General features: G+C 43.5%; 3 protein-coding genes across 3 annotated transcripts in view; 1 reads left to right on the top strand and 2 right to left on the bottom strand.

The window, feature by feature from the left end:
• The first annotated feature begins 386 nt into the window (after positions 1 to 386).
• LOC308112884 (Fc receptor-like protein 5) lies at positions 387 to 10,141 on the top strand. Its single transcript, XM_080468692.1, has 19 exons — positions 387 to 494; positions 581 to 619; positions 976 to 1,005; positions 1,821 to 2,105; positions 2,181 to 2,447; positions 3,267 to 3,554; positions 4,225 to 4,491; positions 5,304 to 5,594; positions 5,691 to 5,972; positions 6,053 to 6,322; positions 6,410 to 6,706; positions 7,352 to 7,624; positions 7,711 to 7,825; positions 7,922 to 8,079; positions 8,173 to 8,274; positions 8,867 to 8,935; positions 9,035 to 9,094; positions 9,385 to 9,450; positions 9,548 to 10,141. Exons 1-19 carry the CDS (start codon positions 464 to 466, stop codon positions 9,610 to 9,612), a joined length of 3,255 nt encoding a protein of 1,084 aa, XP_080324818.1. The 5' UTR covers positions 387 to 463; the 3' UTR covers positions 9,613 to 10,141.
• On the bottom strand, positions 9,771 to 13,854 carry apobec2b (apolipoprotein B mRNA editing enzyme, catalytic polypeptide-like 2b). The gene is made up of 4 exons (XM_080468693.1): positions 13,094 to 13,854; positions 12,167 to 12,347; positions 10,334 to 10,681; positions 9,771 to 10,259 (listed from the first exon to the last, which is right to left on the bottom strand). The coding sequence occupies exons 1-3, from the start codon at positions 13,381 to 13,383 to the stop codon at positions 10,340 to 10,342; spliced, it is 813 nt and encodes a 270-aa protein (XP_080324819.1). The 5' UTR covers positions 13,384 to 13,854; the 3' UTR covers positions 9,771 to 10,259; positions 10,334 to 10,339.
• Positions 13,855 to 15,511: 1,657 nt separating this feature from the next.
• LOC308112883 (zinc finger BED domain-containing protein 4) overlaps positions 15,512 to 18,250 on the bottom strand; it is a 4,182-nt gene continuing 1,443 nt past the window's right edge. The window contains exons 4-5 of the mRNA XM_080468691.1: positions 17,569 to 18,169; positions 15,512 to 16,919 (exon numbers count right to left, since the gene is read on the bottom strand). Of these exons, the coding sequence (XP_080324817.1) occupies positions 16,077 to 16,919; positions 17,569 to 18,169 (1,444 nt within the window). The 3' untranslated portion in view covers positions 15,512 to 16,076. The remainder of the gene's footprint in view (positions 16,920 to 17,568; positions 18,170 to 18,250) is intronic.

The following is an 18,250-nucleotide window of genomic DNA, read 5'->3' as shown; positions in this document are numbered from 1 at the left end:
ATGTGCACGTTGTGGTGCTTTGTCTTCTTAAAAAAAACCAAAAAAAACAACACCACTAAGTGTTATGTATTGTGAATTTAGAAGGATAAGCTGCTTCCATCACCCAAACCTTTCATGAAAAACATGCAGAAAAGACAATGTTTGTTTGATATAAGACGACAATTAGAGGCCTCCGAAAGCTGCCGGCACCTTTCAGCAGAAATCAGCAGTTTAATTTCAGGTTGAGAACACAAAACACTTGAATGTGGTTTGCCAACACATTTCCTGTTGCATGAAAAAAAACAAAAAAAAAAAGCAGATGTAACAGGAAAGCTGCTGTCCTGAGGTGAGTTTAGAAACAAACTTCTCTCTCACACACACACCCACACCCCCACACGCCCATTTAGACTGTCGTCTGTTTCCTTTACAGAACACAGCACATAAATGCGTCACTTCAGCTTCTACATGTGCAGCTGAATGGAAAATGTGGCTTTCCAAGGTCCTCTGTGTCTTCTGTAAGTTTGACTTCCTTTCCGTTATTTATGAGCAGTGTTTTGTCATTTTTGATCTGATTCCCATTAATCATTACATTATTTGACAGATTTGATCGCAGTGTGTGCAGCTCAGGATCCTCAAGATGGTAATTAAACAAAAAACACACATGCTTAAGAGACAATACATCTGAAATCAATCACATTTTTATGAAAATGTCCATTTTAAACATGTAAAGTGTTTTTAAACTACTTTGCTCTGGTGAGTGTTTAGGAAGTACATCATAGGAAACACCGTCATGAGGAACATGAAGTTCTGCTCATGCGATTAAATGCACACTTTTGCAAGTTTAAACTTCACTTTTTCTGTTACGCTGACTCGTCGTCTCGTCTAGTTTAGTTAAGTGCACCGTGGATGAAAACAAGAGCTGGAAAGAAGTTGTGTAGATTCTTAATCATTGCAGCTCTAATCTCTATCATATTGCTTTGTCCTCCTTTCATCCAGCGCCGACTCCTCAGCCGACGACTGCCTACGGTGAGTTTTTACCCCCTGATGACATGCTCTTCTCATAAATCATCGCATCAAGTTTATACATTTTAAAAGGTTTAAAATGGGTCAAGATTTCAGGTGGCTTCCTGTGATAGACGCCCACTTCCTGCATCAATCAAGCCAGAATTCAAACAGTGCAGAGACAATATACACAAAATATTTTTCTGAATTTCTATGAGAAGTCAGAGTTTGAAGTGGTAAATATTTCAACTTTTTTCTTTTTAAAATTTTCATCGTTCTTTGATGGCGAACAAGCTTCCAAACTTTACTTGAATTGGCACAAAGTGCAAGAATACAAGATGATTTGATCAGTTTTTCAGTGCGTTCGAATGCTACAGGAAGTGAGCATTTGTTCCATCTATAAATATCAAATTTCCATTTGCAAGAAATATGTGCTCGACTAGAAAGCCCGCAGGTCACCTCTGGCACCTTTTCACACTTTTATTTCGCCTCTTGGGGCCAACCTTTAAGACTCCAGAGAAGCTGTGGTGACAAATGTGAAATGCATCCGTGTTCAATGTTGAATAAATGAATCTTTCTGGAAATGGTGTTTCTTCCTCCGGTAATCAGGATCTCTAACAACCTCAGTATCTATGCAGAAAGCGTGAGAATAGAAGTCCAAGTTGTTTGAATGTTACAACACTGGCAAGTACTTTTCTTAACCAAAACACTCGGCTGACGTTTCGAGAGAACGTTTTGTGCCAGCTTGTTGGACTTTCATTCATCTGGTATTTTATCTGTGGTTTTTAATGGGATCCTCCTGTGACTCACTCTCTATTGTTCCTGTATTAACCTTTCAGTGCCTCCCGTACCAGTCCTGCTGAACGGGAAATCCTCTTTGGAAGCGTTCCCCACAGAGAAAGTGGAGTTGACTTGTAGTGTCCCCGGTAGCTCGGACTGGACCTTCACCTGGTACACGAGCAGCGGGGAAAAAGTCGACCCCGGTCCAAATTTCTCTTTCTCAGAAGATCGTTCACTTCTTACAGTCACCGTTCAAAATGAAGCGACTTATTCCTGTGAAGGTCTGCACAAAACAAGAAACGTTCCAACTCGCCGCAGTAACCCACTGCAACTCAGAGTTTCTGGTACGCTTGTCTCCATTCAACCCTCTGCATTTTATTCTGTATTGTCAGATGGACCTAATCATTTCTCTCTCTTAGAAAATATTCCCAAGCCCACGGTGACCCGCAGTGCAAACTTCAACCCAATGTTTCCCGGAGAAAAGATCACCTTCACATGCATGCTGCAGGAGTTTTCTGGATGGGAATATCTGTGGTACCATAACACGAAAGAACTTCCAGTTGGCGGTAGAACTCACGAGGTGGCCGTTTCTCCGAGCGCGGGTGGAAAATACCACTGCAGAGCCAAGAGAGGCAAATTCCCCAGCTACTCGGCGGAGAGCGAAGCCGCATCTCTGGTGGTCTCTGGTAAGCAAACGTCCTTTTGCAGGTGCCAGTTATGGAAATGATTATGGACATGGAGTTTTGCTGTTATCAAATCATAAAGCAACATGTTGCTGCGATGCGAGTGACTGATTACTGCCACGACATGAGAGACTCAGTTTCAGTTACAGACGTGTCACTCGAGATTTTAGTCAGAAGATCAATGGCGGTGTCAAGCTGTTTCGCCCATGGGCTCTGTTACTACTTCACCAAACTCCTGTTTACTGGCATGTCTCATTTGATCCTGTTGCCTAACATCAATGTGACCTTGTATCCTCGTTGTGACGCTTCAATCAGCCTTACACAAATATCGCCTTTCTCTTTCTTTCTTGCTTTAGTTTTTTTCAAATAACAGATCTGGATTCAGCTGCATCTAATGAGTAAAACGTTTACGAGACTGACAAAAAGAGTGCCGGTAGTTCAGCTATAAAGTCACAGCAGTAATACAGCTTCAAGCACATCAGTAAAGAAATAGTCAAATGACCTGAAGGAGTTATTTTTTACCAATTATCCAGTTACTTTTAATTCAAATTTATAGTGACTGACCAAGTAATTAAATTATGCACAAAAAAATGTACTAATTTGTGTTGTAATTTTACTCCCCCTATAAATGGGATATGCATTTGTGGGATGAGCAGTATTTTCCTTACTTTTTCTGCATCGTTTAACTTCCTCATATTTCCACCTGCTGGTTAAATAACTTCGCTCCAGTTCAACCATTAACTGTAATAATTGTAGATTTCCAGTCGCGTTCTCGCTGATGATTTTCAAAAGGAGCGTTTTGTTTCTGGTGCATGATTCCAGAGCCTCCCACGCCGTCTCTCAGGCTGCTGACTCCCTGGCCTGATGTGTTTGAAGACGAGGGAGTGGAATTCAGCTGCGAGGTGAGCGACTTTGACTGGACGTACACGTGGTACAAGGATCAGAAGAAGCTTGAGGAGGACTCGGTCCTGAGCCTGGATGAAGGGGAAGGGATGCTCAACATCACGTCGGCCCGTCGGACAGATCAGGGCGGATACGGCTGCAGAGCTCATCTGGAATCCAGAGGAGTCAACTCAGGACTCAGCAACATCACCAGGCTCACGGTTTACGGTGAGCATTACTGTCACTTCACAGTAACTCAAATCAATATTTTAATGTTTAAACAATGAATCACATTGACGTGGTGAGGATGTAAAATTAAAAAAAAATTAAAAAATCTACATGCTCTTTAATATGAGTTTTAAATAAGCCCTATTATACTAGTTTAAAAGGCAGATAACATTAACGGTTCAAAACCTCACTTCTTTGTGTGAATGGGTAAACTCTGTGTAACATTTATAATATTTACTAACTGCAATGGGCTTTAAAATGATCTTTAAAACTTCACCTAAACGTACAATTATCAACTAATTTTGATTCACTTTAACACATCGATCGGTACAGTCTGCGTTAAAATGCAACATGCATGCCGTTTGGAAATGTGAAACGTTTAGTTTTAGTGCAGTAAACTTTAAATCATCATCTTTTCTTCTGCTGTCAGTGTTATTTGTGTCTATTTGTAGAAAAACTGGACATCACAAGGTTTTGAAAATTTCCTGTTAAATGAAGGGAAGTTACAACAATATTACTGGTTTACATTCAGCCTCATTCAAGTTTCTCATAAATGAGCCTATTATTGTAGTTATAGATGGTGTTACTACTGTCGGGAATATTTTCTTTCTCTCTATTAATCGACAGAGTTGCAATTGGTTGCAATCACAATAAACAATGCCTGTTTCAGAGAACCTCCCCAAACCCGCGATTAAAAAAGAACCCGCCTTCAGCCAGATGTATGTTGGAGAGACAGTCAACTTCACCTGCAGCGTCTCTGTGGCCTCCGGCTGGGAATATCTGTGGTACAAAGATGAAAATCAGCTTCTTGACTCCGGTGAAGCCGTCGTCAGTGTTTCACTTGGCTCCTCCGATGGAGGGAATTATTGGTGCAAGGCCCGCAGAGGTGGAACAACTACAACAGGTCAAAGTGAGATAATACAACTGGATGTTCTTGGTAAGTATAAAGAAAAGAAAATGTTGCAGTTTAAACGTGTTCCACTCCAAAACGGTCTCTGTATTTGCTTTATGTACATGTGGGCAGTGCGATCTCTCGCTTCTCTTATTTTATACTATTCTTCCGATAAAACAGGATGCTGTGGTGGAGCGATGGGTACTGGGTGGTGGATGTATTGACATGGGTGGGGTTCAAATGAAAAGAATATCTGTTGAGAGGAAGCGGGTTGATATTGACTGACAAGCTGAAACCACGAGCACGGTGTTTTCTATTTTAAATACTATTTGATTTTAACTTTATTGAATAGAGTTCAAATAATAATATACAATAATATATATAATAAATTACAAATGCGGTTACTCATTGATAAAGGTGCTATTTTCTTTTCTGTTTAATGACATTTAGCAAACCATCTCCTATTCCCAATTGGTGACCTCTTTTTATGTATTTATCCTAAAAAATATGGAAAAGAAAACAAAAACATCAGCACTATACACAGAAAACTACTGCAAGCGACAATATCTCTGTCTAAACATACATCCAGTAATATTTTTTTAATTTTTTTTGTAAACGACACATTGAATTGTATTATAAAACTTAATCATTTAGAGAATTATTTTTAAATAATCTAAATCTTGAGAATGTTTGAATTGCAGCTGGCGAAATATGTGGGATTACCCTCAGGTTTAGGATACTTTGCAAAAGAGTGGTACAATTGTGACACAGTGGTGAATATGCTTAAAACACACTTCAACGTTCCTCATATCTTGTGGCGTGTTCTCTGAAGAGTTAACACGTCTTTCTTTCTTTAGAAATCCCGACTCCTTTGTTGAAGCCTGTAACCAAGTGGGTGGACGTGTTTCCCACGGAGGGTGTGAAGTTCCACTGTGGGATTCAGGGCGGCCCCGGCTGGAAATACACGTGGTACAAAGATTCAGAGCAGCTCAGGGCTGGTGATTCTGTGTCTTTCGACTCGGATGGAGCGACTCTCTCCATCAGCTCTGCCTCGGCTGGACATAGAGGACAGTATGAGTGTAAAGGAAACCTGCAGGACAGGCCTGTCATCAGCCTGTCCAGCTCTCCGCGTGCTCTCACAGTATATGGTGAGTCCATTTTTTTTTTTTTATATTGCTTTATATTTAGGCCCTGTATTGGAAAATCTTGCACACTAACCCTAATAGTATTTTACCTCCATTCAGGTAAAAAGCCCACTCTCACTGTAAGACAAGATCCGGAGTACAAAGTGATGTATCCTGGAGAATCTGTGTCCTTCGTCTGCCACCTGGATGTGATTGGGAATGCACCTGAATGGGAATACATGTGGTACAAAGACGACCAACCGCTTGCAGAGTCGCTGAAAAACTTTACACGTAAGCTTACTGGAACAGCTGACTTTGGTTCCTACAAATGCCAGGCAAAAAGAGGCAGCAGTGAGGTTTTTACCACTGATTCAAGTCAACCTGTAACGCTTGCAGTCAAAGGTAAGTTTTCATGGACTTCCTTCAAAGATTTAATTGTGAAAAATCTGTGATTTACCAATCGCATTTTCTTTTCTGATTAGAGAAAAGGCCAAAGCCTTCCATCATTCTACAGCCGGACGTTGGCCAGCTGTACATTGGCGAGCCGGCGTCCTTCGAATGTAAACTTGAACCCTCGTCTGAATGGAACTATTACTGGTCCAAAGATGGAGAATCTCTTCCTACAACCAGCGGCAGCTTTAAAATCGATGCTGTCAGTCTGCCACACAGCGGGACGTACGAGTGCAAGGCAGAGAGAAACAAAACAAAGTTCCTTACCGAGCACAGCGACAAGCGGAGACTAATCATATCTGGTGAGACCATGACAGTTTTGATGTGACGCCAATGAAAATAACTGAAGCTAAACGTGTCAAGCATCTAATCCATATGACTTTCTGCAGAGATCCCAGTTCCTTCTTTGAAACGTGTGACCCCGTGGCTCGACGTGTTCCCCACTGAAAGCGTGACGCTCAGCTGTGGGATGCAGCTCAACGGCTCCATCTGGGAGTACGTGTGGTACAAAGACTCAGCCGAGGTCGCCGAGGTCAGCGAGGACGTGTCTTTTGGCGGAGACAGAACGAGTCTTTCCATCGCCAGTGCTTCAGCGTTGCACCATGGAACTTACAGCTGCTCGGGAAAACTGAAGAGCAGGTCTGTAAGGAGCAACGGCAGTTCTACGCTCACGCTGCGCGTTTATGGTGAGCTTCTCCTCGTTTGAAATGGTCTTTACAATAACCGGAGATCAGAGAATACCAGCTGCCTGTCCTCAGTCCAATAAGAAGTAAGATGGTAAACACACCACAAGCTGGAGGCTTTCAGAAATTACTTAAATCACTAACAAACTTAAGAAAAATTTGGTTCTTCAGTGACTCACCACTGCCATCTAGTGTACAAAAAACCCTTTACTTAAATGATACATAAAGCCCCTTTAGAGGAGCAGATTGATATTTTGAAAAATACAGATAATTGTTTTGTTTTAAGCAGTTTGAGGCACATACTACCCCTCCTCCGAAACTGTCACTATGAGCATAATAATCCCACCCTGCCATCAAAAATGATACCATTCAAAAGGAGCTGATCTAGTTGACTTTGCTAGAACTTCCTCAGGATACAGTGTGCAAGCTTTCTTATTTCTTGTGTGACTCTTTTGGAAAGTTGATGACATTTAGAGTAAAACAGTAACTGTTTTCCTTCAGTTTCGTTTTTTCTTTTTCAATTCTAATGAGGAAGTAGATATCAGCGCATTGAAAACTGTGCCCCAGATAAAAGCCAAGTTCTCTTTAAAATAAACTGCATGGTGTGATTTCAAAAAATACAGTTATCAATTATTTTTCCACCCTCAGACAAAAAACCTGTGGTCACACTGATGCAGGATCCCGTCCACAGTTTAATGCACACCGAGGATTCGGTGTCCTTTGGCTGTCACGTCAGCGTTTCCTCCGACTGGGATTACCACTGGTACCAGGATGGTAAGCTCACTGTCACATCTGGAGACCGTCACAACATCAGCTCTGCTGTCACCGCCAACACGGGATCATATCAATGCCAAGTCACAAGAGGAGCGAAAACGATTTTGAGCTCGGAGAGGAGTCGAGCTGTACAACTGGAGATTAAGGGTACGTGGTTTTTGTTTGGTTTCTCTAAATGCCCTCCTTTTATTCACCGTATGTGCTGATAACAGTAGTGGCTGTGTTTGTTACAGAGCGTCCACGGGCGAGCGTCATCCTCAAAACCGGCTGGTCAGAAGTCTTCTCCACCGACAGCTTGGCACTGGAGTGCGAGGTGCTGGACGGTCAAGACAAGTGGAACTACACATGGTACAAACCTAAAATATCAAGTCCCTTTTTGGTTTTTCTTTCTTTCTTTCTTTTATTTTTCAAAACACAAAATTCACTCAAATTGAATGAAAACAGGTATAAAGAGGAGCAAGAGATCGAGCTGGTGACCTCTGAGAGACACATCGTCACACCCCAGAATGACCCCGACCAGAGTGGATACACGTGCCGCGGCATTCGCAGCGGGAGACCGGCATATTCAAAACGCAGCAGCCTGTTCAAGACCAAGAACCTTCGTGAGTACAGTTTAGGTCTGGACTGAGCAGTTTTTTTGCAGTTTTTTTTTTTTTTTTTAAACTCTGTTTTCTTTCTTTCTTTTAAATGTACAGTTTTGAAGAGAAGGCTGCTCCTCTCCATCTCTGGAATCATCTTCTTCGGCATCATCGCCATCTTTCTCGGCTGTATTGTCTGCAGAGTCTTACGCAAACCAGGTTTTTGTCTGCGAAAAATCTATATTACTGTGATACTGTGTACGTCTTCTATGTTTTAGTTCCAGTTTTCAGCAATTAAGCTTTAAAAGAAAACTGTGTGTTAATATACACATAAAGTAGCATCTAGTTCAGTCGTGTTAAATATGCAGCCTACGGGCCAAAACCTCGACCTCAGTGTCAAAATAAAGACGATATTAACTGCTGTTATTTCACTGCTCTCAGTTTGTCTGCTGTGGGATCCAGGAAGATTAAAGCTTAGTTTGTAAAACTCATGGCTGCAGGAAATCTCGTGTTCTGAAACAGTGTGGGCTTTAGTAAATAATAGTCCGAAGAAGAACACTGTGGCTGGATAGATTTAGTAGAAAATGCAAGTTTTCAGACGGAAACTAGGCAGTAAGTTGAAACGATCCTCATGTTTGACACTCCTGATTTATAGGTTATTGTGCTCTGATCTTGCAGCCCAATACACATCAAACTGAGACTGACTAAAATGATTTGACACCTATTTCTATTCAGTCAGATGAGTCAGTGTGGTTTGTTCTTAAAACAAAAGCCACAATGAGTTCACCTCTTTCCTGTTTTTGTCGTCCAGTTGAAAAAGATGAAAAGCCCGAAGAGGCCAATCTGTTTCTCTCCATGGCTCAACTAAAGGGCTTTATCGGTACGTTGACAGCTGCTTCCATCGCTCGTGTTTTGACCATTTTAAACTTTACTTCTTGACTACTTACTACTTGACTTTTCTTCCTTCCTCCTGCTGCAGACGATCCCTGTCCGCTGGTCGAGTACATCACCGACGCCTCGTTGAATGCAACACTTAAAGGTAACTCACCCAGAGATGGATTCATCTGGCTGAATAAGTTATTTTTCATGTAAAGGTGCAAATTCAGATCATTGCCTTCGTCAGAAAACTACTTAATGCTTCTATAGAATGTCATGAGTCATCCCTCCAACCATCTCGATGTCAAACAAGGACAATCTATTGTTTTGTCCAGAGTTTGTTTTTTTAACAAGCAAATAGTTTCACTCAAGAAGCTGCTAAAATGAGCCTTTAATCTGTCATGGTTTCTACTGACACTTCATTTCCTGATTGTCTTTTTAAATAATCTGCAGAAGTGGAAGAAAATGGAACAATTTGCAGTGAAACCACACCTTTGCCAATAAGCTCGCAGGAGAACGGTATTTAAATAAAAAATGCATGATGATACTGAGCCAGTTTTCCTACATCAACAAATTGCTGATCCATCATTCGACGTCTCACTTCTTCTGCTTTTAGGTGTGATGGCCGATGGTCAGGATAAAGCAGAAAACAATGGCGGGCTAACTTCCTTTCAGCATTGATCCCTTATAGATGCCTTTTATTCTTATCATGTCAGACTTGTCAGGCTACACAACAACTTGAGCTGTTATCTGATCTTTATCAGGTGTAAAACATTTGGATTCTTTTAAGTTGTACAGCTGAAAATAGGACTGGCTTATAAAAAAAAGATCTTCAGCCATAGTTATTGTATGTAAATATCTGTCAACGCAAAACACCTCTTGAATTGTACATAATTAGCTTTTACCATTTTTAAATAAATAAAGTTATTTTTTAAGAAAAGACACTGTTTAATATGAAATTTTATTTATGTAACCAGCCTAAATTCTCATTATGGTTAGATGACAGTAACTGTAGAAAATGTACTTGCAGTTCTCCAGATGAACACCAGATGTCAGTAGATGCTCCTCAGTCTTCTCCAAAGCTTATTTAATGCTGTAAATTGTTTTGCAACTTGTGCTTATACATTGTATCAACTTGTTTCATATCTGCATCTTAAAGGATTTTGTATCTCACTATGAAATTATCAAAATAAAAAGTATAAAATCTTGCCATCAGTGTTCATTCAAGCTTATTCTAATCTGCAAAAAACAAAAACAACAACACACATTTCACCGGTGAAAACCTCGCAAGTAGGCTGCTGTTGGGTCTGCCTGGAGATCTCTTGGGCCTGCAACAACATAGACAGGAGGGTTATTATCGGAAGGAACCTGAATAAGTTTCTATTTGCACTCATGTACTGACTCAGATCTACTTGAGGATTTCCATCAGCTTCTCCACATAGTAGTTGTAGTTCTCCTGACAGTCCTCCCAGGGTGCGAAGCTCTCTTCCTCCTTCTCCACGTATGTTTCCCACACATGCAGGAAGTCGCATGGCTTCATCATCCTCAGTTTGCATCCGGCCCCCGCCAGGGCCTTCAGGCCCTCCACGATCTCCGGCTGGTCCCAGTCGAAGAGGCGGGAGCAGAAGATGCAGAGATGGAGCTTCTTGCGCTGCTGGAGGATGGTGGTCAGCTTGGCTGCGCAGGCCGCACATGGACTGGACGACACATACCAGGTCACTTCACACTCCTGGGACGGGTTAGGGAGCACCTGAGCACATCAGCAGGGGAAATTTGTGTGAAACACCCAGTTTCACACACATATTGTTTTATTAGTAATGAGAAAACACAGCGAATTTAAGGGATTTGTAAAAGAGGAACACAATAAAACAAAAAACTATTTTATTACTGAATACTTTTAAATTTTACATGCTCCATTTGAACGTAAATGTCTATGCTTTCTCCTAAGCTGTTTCTTTATATACTTGTTTTACTTCTAACTCAGAGTTACAGTAAGACAAACTGTCACATGCAAGCGGCTCCAATCAAGCACATTTTAATAAATGTAATTATTGTTCCTTTAACATATCACTTATGAGTATCGACACAATGCGACACTGAGACCTGAGCTGAGATATCAGTGATGCTGCCATGAAGGATAATAAACTAGCAGTCGCCTCAAAGCTCTGCTAAGGAGACATATTATGGGCATTTCACTGTATTTTGTATTTCACTGTGTTCCGATTATAGTCATTTTCAATGGTAATTGTTTAGTTTTGCAACATTTCTATCGCGTATACTCTGCACCACAACAAAGAAAAATAGAAAAGTTTATTCTTAAAACATGTTATGGTAACATTTTACCCGGACACTCAAGATGAAATTGGGCTGTTTGTGGCTGCTGAACTAAAATGTGTTTGACACCCTGCAGGAAAGGATGGATAAAGCTAATGGTAAAAGTTATCAATACACTGATGTGCAGATTAATACCAGACTATCCATGTTACCGATGATACAGATCTGTTTCGGGATTCTTTACTAAGTTGAAATGTCGATAGTTGAGTTGTTTTAGATAGCCCTGGATTATTTTAAGTTCAAAATCATCATGTTACTTGAGTCTCACTAGTTGGCTTTACTGACTCTTGTTCCAAGTGTGACTAGTGACGTCGACACATCCTGTTCGAGGTTGACAGGTGCTCAGATGAAGGCTGACGACTAACAGAGTCATGTTTGGTACTTGAATTTAAAAAAAAAAAAAAGAAGAAGACCGTTGAACTTATTTCTTTTTCCAGTAACTTTTTGTCAGTTTTCGGTTTACCCTCACACAGTATTGTATTTGTATCGGTGATATCAGCTTTTACTTGGTATTAATTATAAAGAGACGTCAGTGGTGTTGCACGTCATTAGTAATGACTAAATCTGCAGAAGTGGACACATTTCAATGGGATCAAATGACATCTTCAACGATTGATGCCAAGATTTCCTGTTTGATATAAAGTTCACTCTGGTTTGTCACACTTTTAATATCCTTAATATTATTATGCGGTTTCTGTCTCACGACTCTGATACAAGTATAAGATCTGTGCAACCGATCGAGCATTATAATAACAACAGCTATAGTGAGTATATACGTTTCAGAACCCGTACTTTCTTACTTTTAATCTTTTTTTTATTGTGTTTACTGCTACTTATGTAACGAATGTGAGTATTTTTCCACTCCTGCTTATAGCCGTGTGTGTGTGTGAGTGTGTACTACCTGTTGAAAGAAAGCCTCTTCAGCATGAGCTGTGGCATGTTCATCCTCCATGTAACCTTTGAGGGGCTCTGCACTGCCTTCGGCGGCATCCACTCGGTAGCACAGCAGGGTTTTGTTTCTCCCGGACGAGTACTCAACATTCCTGAACTGAAATTTGAAGTAGAACGGGCTCATCTGTTCCCTGGTGGACAATTACAAAAAAAAGAGATTCAATATGGAGAAGCATCGGAAAACAACTGATCCTGGCACAACGCGGTGGTATGCACAGAAGCGTTTGAAATTTCACCCTTTGATAAACAACACAATTGAACATCACTAGCCTCACTGACCTCACACAAAAGCAAACACTAATTGGCATTATTCCAACACGGTGCAATCTACGGAAAATAATGAAAAACATACTAGAGCAGCAGCAAACACATACTGAATAATCTGTTTGAGTTTGTTTCATAAATAGTTTGAGCTCCCACATCATCACAGGACCCGTGAACGTGTCAGGCCCTTTATGATTCAGTCACAGTGTGGAGCACGCTCCCCACCTGCCTCTCTTTATTAATCTGTTGTTAAATTGCATACGAGGAGCCAGATGGATCACAAGAATAAATCTGTTATTGCTTTGATAATCAGAGAGCCCGTGCTCAAAGGACAGAGACTGCGGAACAGATGCTCGGCGGAGCAATATCGCAGGGGCCGGCGTCTATGTTAGCTCTGTGACTCATCCCTATTCTTACCACCGGGTTAGTGAGGATGGCAGGTGAAAGTCATTAGTATCTTCACTCACTGGAATCAAGCATAGAGGCTCTAAATAACAGGACTGACAGGGAACACATAAAAAGCATCAAATAACCATGATGTGGAAATGTTAAAGAGCAAAGTAGGTTAGCAGAACACTGATTCACACTCCTTTATATTTTGTGTTTAACCCACCCTGTGACGATTTCGAAAGGGGGCAGCTCGATTGGTTGAAACTCTCCATTTTCCTCGCTGCTCTTGGCCTCCGCTCCTGCTGCCCCTTCACCTTCCCCGTTCGTCTTCTCCTCGCCCGCCTTGGGCTGCTCAGGCGGCTTCTCCGGCGGCTTCTCCGGCTTCTTGGCGGGTTTCTCTGGCTTCTTCACAGTCTTCTCCTTCACCTTCTCCTTCTCTTTCTCGTCATTGACTTTGCTTTCAACCTTCTTCTCTTTCTTCTTCACACTGACCCGGCTGTTTCTGTCCGCCATGATTTTGTGTGTGAGACTAGTAGATCCAGCGAGGGGCTGACAGGGACAGAGCGAGAGAGGGAGAGAGAGGGAGAGAGGGAGAGAGAGGGAGAGAGTGGGTGTGAGTGGAGTGATAACCCCAGTGCTTTTACAGAAATAGACCCCATTGTGTGCTAATGCTGGAGTCACAACATGTGCCTGTGTGGCTGCGGCAGGGGTTGTCGACTCAGTAAACTCACTCCCCCCCTCTTTCCATGGCCTGGCTATTAAAAGGCCAAAGGATAACACAAGATTGAGAGCCAGGGAGCCGGATGATGAAGCAAGGGAAAGACCGGCTTTAAATCACTTCCACACTTGCGGCAGCCACCGAATGAAGTAAGGGAAAGTCCTTATTGTGTGTATAAATCTACAGCATCAAACACAGCGAAATGTGCCTCTTTAATCCATCAGGCTTTGAACTGTCAGCAGGCCAGCAACAGGCGGGTTATTAATAACAGGGCCCGGTTGTGTGTCTCTCTGTGTATAGGGTAACCAGGGCTTTTTAGATACTGAACACCACTTTTGTTTGTGCCAAATACAAATGTCCTGTAGGCCATTAGGCATCAGAAGGGCCAGCTAAAGGGCAACCCAAGTAGGGCAATATTTAGAACAGAGCAGTCCAAATAAATGCCGGCACAGCGTGTAAGAAAGTATTTGCCTGCGTGCCGTGGGTGTAGGAGTGGGTGTAGCGGCCTCGCGTGCATGTGTCCATGAGCAATCAATCTATGAAATCACCCTGCATCAATACAGTGCTCTACTGAGGGCAGTGTGTGTGTGTGTGTGTGTGTGTGTGTGTGTGGGGGGGGGGGGGGGGTTATAAGGGTGTGTGTACTTTTGTACGCAGGGATGGAAAATGGCTTTCTGCACTGCAGATGTAATAACTTGAGGCATGAGGGAGGGGGCAGGAGGGAGGGCAGTTCAATTACAATTTCCTCCCCCCCCTCGGTCTCACTCTCTGCCAAGTAATTCATTTCAGAGGCAATTACCAATAAGACTGCATCCCGGCCTGGCCGTCTAACTCGAATGGATGAGCTGTCAAAGCCAGTGGGGGGAGTAGGCGGGAGGGAGGGAGGAAGGGGGAGCTGCAAGCTGCTCCACATGCTCTGACAAACAACAACAAGCCCAAAGTACGAGATGAAAACACACATTTCGAAGACGGAACGCGCCGCGGACACACTTTCACGCAGATATCGTCTAAATCCACCGAGACGTCCCGCGGTGATAATCATTAAGATCACAGCAATCTTTGATAATTATGATCTATGAGGGAAATCTCATTTTGTCTGCCTCGGTGTAATACACTCGCTCTGAAGTGGTTTTGAGCAACAATAAAAACAGTGACGCTGCACTGAAGCTGTGGATGAAAAAGAGATGTAAGCCTGGCGACGGTCCCGATAATCTGCAGTATCTAATTATCTTTAAACTCACTGACGCTGCTATCGATTGAGTCCATATTATTCATGGATCATTAATTGATGCATTAAAGCGCTCGGTTTGACGTGATGTCAGAAAACAAGCGGAGCCTCATAGTTTTCTGCCATCTGCCACGTCTCCGTTCTCCAGGTTTCGTGAGGCCAGTTGGCCGCGAGGTAAATCGGGCTGTGTAGGATGTGACTGCTGTCTGCCTGCTGACTCAAATTTAACTGTAATGGAATTATTGCAATTACCCTGCCTCCCCACTGGCTCAGCCCACAGTAACAAACACACACACACAAACACACACACACACACGCTGCTGCATTCACCGTTTCTCCTTCAAAACGATGCCGGGCCAAGTAGTTTCAGGATATTTCTTTGAGGTCAGACGAGGCGAAGTTTTGCTGTTTTGCCACGAGTGCTCAATCTCTACTATTTTTTTTTTTCCCCCCGTGGCAGACAAAGGGTCAAACCCATTCCACTTTCTCAAAGACAAGAAATTGGAAAAGGAAAAGAGAAAGACTGCTGATAATAAAAAAGAAATGGACTCGACCTCCATCCCGGAGGACTGACGGGCTAAAGTCTGAATTGGGGTCAAAGCTGAGATGCATAATGGAGATTTAAACTTTGCTCTATTCGCAAAAATCAATCTGTGACATGTGTGTGTGTGTGTATTCACATATGTAACTCTGCACCTGGAAGTAAAACCCATTTATTATGATTTTCCAGTGAAGACTCAAACATACACAGAGGAAAATAAAAACAATGAGTGCACTAACATATTGTGACGCCTTGTCAAATGAATAAATCACAATCTCCGGGGTTATTGTACATCAGATGCTACGGCTTTCTTTCACTGGCTGAATGCAGCCTCTGCAGACAGAAGCTGCACTTTGAGTTGAGAAAACAAAGAGAACAGACTCTGTGTTGTCTGGAGAGCCCGACATGGTAAAATAATGTTGGAGTAAATGCTTTAGTATCGACCTGCTTGTCACCCTCCGCTTCAGTCCACAGCATGTAGTACGCAGGCTATAAGAAACAGCAATCCATACGTAAGGTTAACCTGGAAACTGCATTAAGAATGGAAACTGTGGATTGGTAATTATAGTTCAGAACAAACTGTGCAGGTTAAGGATTATGTTGCTTGTTTAGCTCCGTTTGAGAGAAGTCGAGGTTAGTAGCCAATAAGTTGCTTTGCTGCAGTTATAAAGCCTTCAGTTGCTTTTCTTAAGCAAAAAGAAATATGTGACTTTTCCTGTTTAGGTCCATAATAATCTGTAGTTGGCTTTGAGGTAGATGAGTGTTTCCAGGTTCTTTGGTAAGACACAGCCCCTCCCTGGCAGCAGGCAGTGGCCGGCTGTAGTGAAAACGCCCTCCACCACTGTGCCACCAGCAGGTATAGTGAAAGCCCGCCTGGCCACCTGGGAGAGCAGAGGAAAGTCTATAGCTTTCCGCCGCCAATAATGCAAAGCCTCTTCGTCTGTGGGTTCTTCGCGCAGGTAAACCGCCAGCTCCTGCTCCAGGCTCTTGGCCTGCGTGGCGGGTCTCTGCTTGATGAATGAGAAGAGCTTGCAGGGCCGAGACAGCGAGGAAACCGGCGACGGCGCCGGAGCCGGCGGAGTCTGGGACTGGGGATGAAGGTCTGTGTTGAGGTCTGCGGGGCTGGAGGCGGAGGAATGTTTGGATAACTCCTCGATAAGAACCTGTCTGTGCCAGTCAGGGTTGCTGCTCCAGGTGAGCTTGAACTGGGGGTCCAGGGTGGTGGCGGTGACGTAGAGGGGATTCTCCAAAATGGGGGCGAGCAGACGCTCCACTGCCTGGCTGAGGCCCGCCGAGAGAGGGGGGCAGTGGGGGGCCGACGTCTCGGCGAGATGCTTGCGAAGGCCCAGGACACACGGCAGCGCCAGGCTAATGGAGACGTGTCGGTCGGTCTGAGCGTCCGCCTGCCGGTCGCCATGCACCATGTCCCAGGCCTCGGCGAAGGGCTCCAAGGTGTCGAGCAGCTCCCTCAGCAGGGATCGCTCCGAGGAGTCGAGGGACAACTCCCCCGGACCGCTCACCTCCTCCAGGAACTCCACAGAGTCCAGCAGGCGCCGCAGGACCTTCAGAGAACACGCAACAAGAAAAACCTCCTTATACATCCGTAAGAACACATTTTGTCATGTTTTTTTGATTGAATATGATCTTTATTCTCAGATTTATCACTTCATCTGTGGCTTTTATCTCAATCCTCCCTCCGTATACCTTCCTGTAGATTACTGGATGCTTGTGATTTCTGCTTCACCCGCCAACCAAGTCAGCATCGTGTGGATTAACTTCTTGTCTGGAGTCTGTTTATGAGTCTGGATCTATTGGATGTTGGTTTCTTCCTGATAAAAGCGAGTTTTTATTTAATTATGTTCACTGTCACATATGCTGCCTTGTGTGAAGTTGTTGGATATAATTGGTTCTGTATATATTAAACGGAATTGAAAATAACTGAACAATAACAGAACTTAATGAAACAGTGACATAGACATACGTCTAAAAAAAACGAACAACTAATGTGATAAACTAAGAATACTGCACACAGATGTTTCATTATATTGCTTCTATTTAGCATTTACAGACATGAAAAACAAATAAACACAATTTATAATGGAGGTTGAAGGTTGTTTTGAGGATTATTGAATCTGAGTTAAAATACTGGTAAGAATATGGTGGAATTACTGAATACGCCCTTAAAAAGCTAAACAAATAAAGACTCCTTGCCTTTAGCTGAGTGGCCCAGTCTATTGGCGCGTTGGCGTTATTTCCTGTTCCTCCCGCCATCAGCCCTGGACCGTCAAACACCTGGCTGAGTTTCTCAGGCGGTACGGCAGAGGTGATGTAATTGTAGAAGCAGGCGGCCTTGGCCAGCGTGGAGGAGAGCGGCGGGCAGGAGTGCAGGCCCTCCCGGACGCACTGCTCCAGACAGCGGGAGAAACAGTCCACCCGGGAAACGCCCAGGACCTGCTCCAGCGTGTCCTCCCATTCCCCATCCTCTCCACCTTCGCCGTGGCCATTCCTGATCCTCTGCTCCGCGTCGTTACCGTCGTCCGCCTCGTCTTCGTCGTCTCCGCCTTGACTGCTGGCGAGATGAGGGGAAATCAGGAACCCTGGAAGACCGCACGGCTTCAGGGTCGTCGCTGAGAGGAAAGCGTCGGCGACGATGCGATAGGCCCTCCCGGACACGCCGTGAGAGTGACACACTTCGTCGAAGTCTGACAGCACTCGGTGTCCCGAGCTGCCGCCGCTCAGAGGGAGGCATGCGAGGAGAGCCGAGCGCATCTGCCAGTCAGAGGTTAGGAAGTGGCAGGTGACGCCGAGGTACCTGCAGCGTGTGAAACAAAAGCAAAGCTCTCAGTGAGATCATCAAGTCAAAGTGTAATTTGAGGGTTTCTAAGTGTATTTT

The sequence above is a fragment of the Lipophrys pholis genome (assembly GCF_963383615.2).
Source record: "Lipophrys pholis genome assembly, chromosome: 8".
NCBI classification, from domain to species: domain Eukaryota; kingdom Metazoa; phylum Chordata; class Actinopteri; order Blenniiformes; family Blenniidae; genus Lipophrys; species Lipophrys pholis.
Note: the sequence above shows the minus strand (reverse complement) of the source record. Positions and strands in the feature narration are given on the sequence as shown.